Source organism: Poromitra crassiceps (genome assembly GCF_964638095.1).
Source record: "Poromitra crassiceps genome assembly, chromosome: 6".
Taxonomy (NCBI): Eukaryota; Metazoa; Chordata; class Actinopteri; order Beryciformes; family Melamphaidae; genus Poromitra; species Poromitra crassiceps.
The window spans coordinates 41,743,958-41,750,004 of NC_139627.1; the positions used below are offsets into that span (position 1 = coordinate 41,743,958).

General features: G+C 41.4%; 1 protein-coding gene across 1 annotated transcript; it reads left to right on the plus strand.

Annotated features, from left to right (window-relative positions):
• Positions 1-248: 248 nt before the first annotated feature.
• Positions 249-2,846, plus strand: slitrk5b (SLIT and NTRK-like family, member 5b; the record flags this gene model as incomplete). The annotated part of the gene is given in 2 exon segments (XM_083638862.1): positions 249-2,219; positions 2,223-2,846. Coding segments are annotated over 2 exon segments (2,595 nt in total).
• Between the last annotated feature and the right edge of the window lie 3,201 nt (positions 2,847-6,047).

Here is a 6,047-nt window from a genome sequence, read left to right on the forward strand (position 1 = left end):
GTTGTTTTTTGTGTGGTTTTGTATAGGTTTTAGTTTTTGTTTATCCTGTCTTGTTGGAGCCATTACAGATCAGCAGTTAGACAGCCAGAAGTTACCTCTGGGTAATAGCAAATTAGACTTGAAGTGTAAAAGCTCATCCCGTGCACAAGTTGCTCTCGTTACAGTCTGGCGTTTACCTGTATTGTGTCTTTTGTTTCTAGATGACATTGGATATGCCTTACAGTGAGCCTGGCCATCAGTACAAGAAAATGCCTCTTTGGATTTCATATATTTTGTTCAGTGCAACATCTATGTGCACTGTCGAGATGTTTGGCAGCTATGGAGAAATATGTCAAAGACTGTGTGCCTGTGAAGAGAGAGAGGGGATACTTACAGTGAGTTGTGAAAGCAGAGGAATTGTAAGTCTCTCTGATATAAACCCAGTGTATTCCCCCCAATATCATCTATTGCTTACGGGGAATCTTTTGAAAAAGCTATCCGCCAATGATTTTGTCGAGTACAATGGACTGACAATCTTGCATCTGGGCAATAATGACATATCTGACGTTGAATCAGGAGCATTTAATGGACTCCAGGGATTGAAACGATTACATCTCAACAATAACAAAATCGATGCCTTGAAGGAGGAGTTTTTCTTTGGCCTTGAAAGTCTGGAATATCTACAGATTGATTATAATTACATCACTCACGTGGCACCAAATGCCTTCAGCAAGCTTCGGCATCTGGAGGTCCTGATTCTAAATGACAACTTAATATCTGCGCTGCCTGTGAACATTTTCCAGTACGTCCCGTTGACTCACTTGGACTTAAGGGGGAATCAGCTGAAAGTGCTCCCCTATTCAGGTCTACTGGAGCACATGGGCAGCGTGGTGGAGCTGCAGCTGGAGGAGAATCCGTGGAACTGTTCGTGCGAGCTAATTGCTCTGAAAACCTGGCTCGAGAGCATATCCTACACAGCTCTAGTGGGCGATGTTGTTTGCGAGTTCCCTTTTCGGCTCCACGGGAGAGATCTTGACGAGGTCTCAAAACAGGAGTTGTGCCCTAGGAGAGCCATCGCTGAATACGAGATGCCACCTCTACCACATCAGAGCACCGATGCATACTACAGGACCTCGGCAGCTGTCGCCACAGCCGCCTTCACCTCATCTGGGATTGCACGGTCCTCATCAAGGCCCACCAAGGGACCCCGTCAGTCAGGCAAATTAAAGTCAAGACCCACCGCTCGTATCCCCTCTAATAAACCACAGAATTACGGTCAGATTATTTCATATCAGACCAAATCCCCCGTGCCTTTGGATTGCCCAACTGCCTGCACATGCAATCTTCAGATTTCAGACCTGGGCCTCAATGTTAATTGCCAAGAGCGCAAGATCGAGCACATCTCTGATTTAAATCCCAAACCTTACAATCCCAAAAAGATGTATCTCACCGGGAATTACATCCCCGTGGTGCGCAGGTCCGATTTTATCGAAGCCACTGGATTAGATTTGCTTCATCTTGGTAACAATCGGATAGCTCACGTACATGACAGAGCCTTTGGAGACCTGACCCATTTGCGAAGACTATATCTAAATGGGAATTTGATCGACCATCTTACGGTTGATGTATTTTATGGATTGGAAAGCCTACAGTTCTTATATTTAGAATACAACGTCATTAAGGAAATCGCTTCCGACTCCTTTCGGCACGTACCCAATCTGCAGCTTCTTTTCCTGAACAATAACCTCCTAAAGACGTTGCCGGAGGGAATATTCAACGGCCTGACACTTGCTCGACTAAATCTCCGCAGTAACCATCTCCGATATCTGCCTGTGGGCGGTGTGCTCGATCAGCTCACGGCACTGGTGCAGGTGGATTTGTTCGAGAATCCCTGGGATTGCTCCTGTCCCATCTTGGAGTTGAAGATGTGGCTGGAGCAGCTTAGCACAGGCACAGTTGTAAACAACGTCATCTGTGGCTCGCCTAAGAGGCTGGCTGGAGAGGATATGAGATACATTAAGACAGCTAATTTCTGCCCTAATAACTCTGAGATACGTGCCTCCATGATCCCTCCCTCGGAAGAATCCTTCCCTGGCAGCACTATCACCATTGAAACATCCTTGGATTCGGACACGGCTTATAGCGACGTTCCCTTATCTGTGTTGATCCTCGCCCTCCTCCTGATCTTCATCGTGTCTGTGTTCGTGACCGCCGGGTTGTTCGTGGCAATTAAAAAGAGATGAAAAAAGGCTCAACACGAGCACAACAACTCTATGAACGCTTGCATCAGCTCTCTGAACATGGAGTACGGCCTTTACAAAAAGGCCTCCATCCCCAAAGTCAGAACGTCTGCTGGCCATGTATACGAGTACATACCGCCTCACACAGATGAGCCATGCAGAACTACTGCCCAAACCCCAACAGACAGCAAATCACTGGATGCATATAGAGATTTTGACGAGTTGGACGGAGCGTTCCCGGGTAGGTCGGAGGAAGAGGCTGCCAGTAATGTCATAAGCTCTGAATACAGTGTTACTCCGCCTCCCAACAGGCCCTCCTCGTCTTCGCAAGATGAAAAGTATTACTACAGAGATGTACTCGAGCCAGACAAACACACGCGCTATAATAGCTTACCATGCAGGCATGCTGCAGCCCATTCATCCAGTCAGTATGCGGCAGACTTTGATGAGAGACATCAATATGTGCACCCAGAGAGAATACAACAGACAATACTCTATTGTACAGCGCCAAGTACTGTTTACGTTGAGCCCAACAGGAGCCAGTACTGGGAATTGAAAGCCAAACTTCACATCGATCCCGACTACCTTGAAGTTCTTGAGAAACGCACAACATTTACACAGTTTTGAGTGACTTGACCCCCTAGACCCCTTTGTTGAAAATGACTGGAAATTAATCAGGAATCAGTCTGTGTTTAAAAAAGGAAATAGGCTAAACTATTTTGTCATCTTTCTTAGTACAGCCCACTGGAAGATATGTGTACCTTATCTTGCTTTAAATTATTTCATTTTAAACAGGAATATTGCTCAATTTAAGAATTCATTTAATATTTTGTTCTTATGGTCTTTGACAGTTCAGTCTACATTGGAGCAAATCTCTTCCAAGGCAAGCGGCTCTAGTGACTCATCCTACCATAACATACATTCTGGAGCTGCTCCATTGACAAATAATGTCAGACTGAGCTTTTACTTTCAAATTACCATCTTATTAGTGCTGCCTTTAATGAACCAGTCCAGACGATATTATGTTCTTATCAACACCTGGGTGTTGTCGCAGCCACATTTCCCATCATTTCAAATTGACTTTCAAACTCAAATTGTGAAACTACGAGGAACAGAATCAAATTTATTCGGCAAGGACATTCACATACTGTACCAAGGATTTGACCTGGAGGTTGCAGACAACATAAACGGCTGTCTATTCGGATGATGATGGTATCTGCAGAGAGGGCAAATGAAATCCCGGTGTGATAACAGCCCACGGATTCCAAGGAAGACTGAGCCAGACTCTGCTCGGCTGCTCGTTTGTAGATTTGGGAGAGAATAGTTCATATTTACTGAAGTCAACAGAACTGTCTGAGTGCATAAGGGTGATCTGAATGCAATTCAGTGCTGTTCCCTTTGAGCTGCACTGAATAAGACATGGAGCCTGCAGGCTGCACACACTCAGAACTCCATGCATACCGCACAATTTTAATGATAACATTTTCATCCAAGTTGGATCTTCCCTTTTGAGCGTCCTGATCTCTAAACTAACCCACTACACTTGCCGTTTGTTGTTACATTTGTATCAAGCTAAATGTTATGCCTATAAGTATTATAACTGCATTCAGAAGTATCGTAACTGAAATAATAATGATCATATTTGCATTCAGATGAAACTGAAGCAAATGAAGGCATTGAAAGTAAGCAATGAAATGAATGAAATGAAATGAAGCAATGAAACTGAAACTGGTGCAACTGAAAGAAGTGAGTCATGAATGCATAACAAAATATAGAAATTGGTGTGTTTTGGTATTTAAATGAGCAGACAACTTGCACACGCACACACTTGAGGATTGTCCCACATTGTATGCAAGCACACCAACTAGCTCACTTGCATTTCATACATTGCATTGCAGTAATGCATGGCATTGTTTTATCAGTTCCATCAGCAACTATTAAAGAAAAACAATCAATCATACCAATCAGGGTACAGCAGGGGTTTTCAAAGTCTGAGAATGTGGGCCTCCCCCCAGACAAAGCTTGGAAAAAGGCATCCCCCTCTCACTAAATTCCTGGATGCCTATGGGATCTTGATTATGTTATTCCTTCCCATAAACAGAACAATTGTGCCAAGATAGCCTGATATTGCTGTTTGACATATTTCAAACTACCGTACATCAAATAAAAATGTGGGGAAAAAAGTAAAATTCCACAAAACTATTATCTATGAACTATCTCTGTAACCAAGTCACACACATCCAGGCTATTCTATGTGATCTATTTTTTATTTTATTTTTTTTACTTCCATTCACTGAGCCTCCCCTGAAACTGCTTGGAGCCCCCCTGGGGAGGCCCACCTCCCACTTTGAAAACCACTGGGCTACAGTATTGACATTATGATGAGCACTATGTTGTTATTCTATGGTAATACTTCTACTAGCCAGCTATTCTTAGTCAGCCTGTTTCCATTAAGCATAGCAGATTTTTATCGTTTTTAATTTGGTTAGCCATGATGCACCGACGGTGGCTATATTTGGGAAATGTTGGAAAACTCAATTTGCAAAGTGGTTTTCATGGTGTCACAACAATGGATGATTTAGAGGAGTTATCATAACCATGTCAGGACTACTAAATTAACTTTATAGCTATGTGTACTGATGCCTCTGCAAAGCTTGAGTATTAACACTTAGATTTTGTTTAGGATTAGGAATGCAATCAAATTTAAGCAAGTTTAATTGAGCAATACATTGCAGGATACTATAAGCCTATATCGCATACAATTAGCATACCATTAGAGATAATATTACCACTGATGTAATGTGTGCGTGATGGTGTCTTCGCATATGAGCAGATGTACATTTCTTTACACAGAACCAAAGGTGCTCGTTATACACCTACAATTCTCAACAAGTGTGTGTCCAAGTTGTATGCTCATGTAAATACCAAAACATGTGTTACTTATGATGTAAACTCACAACTGATTTTATTTCTACAATACATCTGAATACAGTTACAATTTTTGTTTCCGGAAATAAATTTACTTATGAGTACAGATGCAATACTTAAGACTAAATGTAGCTCAATGCAATTGTGTCTGAAAGGAGAAATTCATCTGAAATCCTTAAAAATCTGTTGGCCTCAGGCTCATATAATACACATTTTAAATAATTGCTTATTTTTATACAAACAATAGGAATACCAATCTCTGACGGTTTGGATTTTCTTTTTTTTCTCTCCACATAATGCACTATTGACTATTATAGGTCAACAATATGATGTCACTTTCTTAGTATGTTAACAGATGTGCATAGCCATAGGTTTGATAATTGTATACATAAAGGTGCCAAATCTAAGGTAATAAAAGTTTAAATCATTGTTGCACTATGCATAGATATAGCCAGATATGTGATCCAGAATATACTTAGACAATCTGTACATAATGTCTGACCCCTCAATCCCTCATGTACCAATTAAACAATTATTTATTATTATCACATCTCTTAATCCCCAATTCTAAATTTAACATATATTCAGAGGTACTTTTGTACAGCATTTTGGATGGTTCATTTTTTCTAAAAGTTCATTTTTTTAATCACATGTTTTATAGGAAATACACCATATGTATGGCATTACAGAGTCAGTGTCATATGTATGGCATTACAGAGTCAGTGTCATATGTATGGCATTGCAGTATTATTGTTTGACATTGCCTCATCTGGTGCACAGTTGTTAATGCTGGCAACTTAACTGCAACAAGCCAGTCTGCTTTTCATCTGTCTTTTTATGGAGGGAGTGATGCACACATGTGTTCAAGTCTGTAAAGTTACTAGATTGAGAGCACAACAA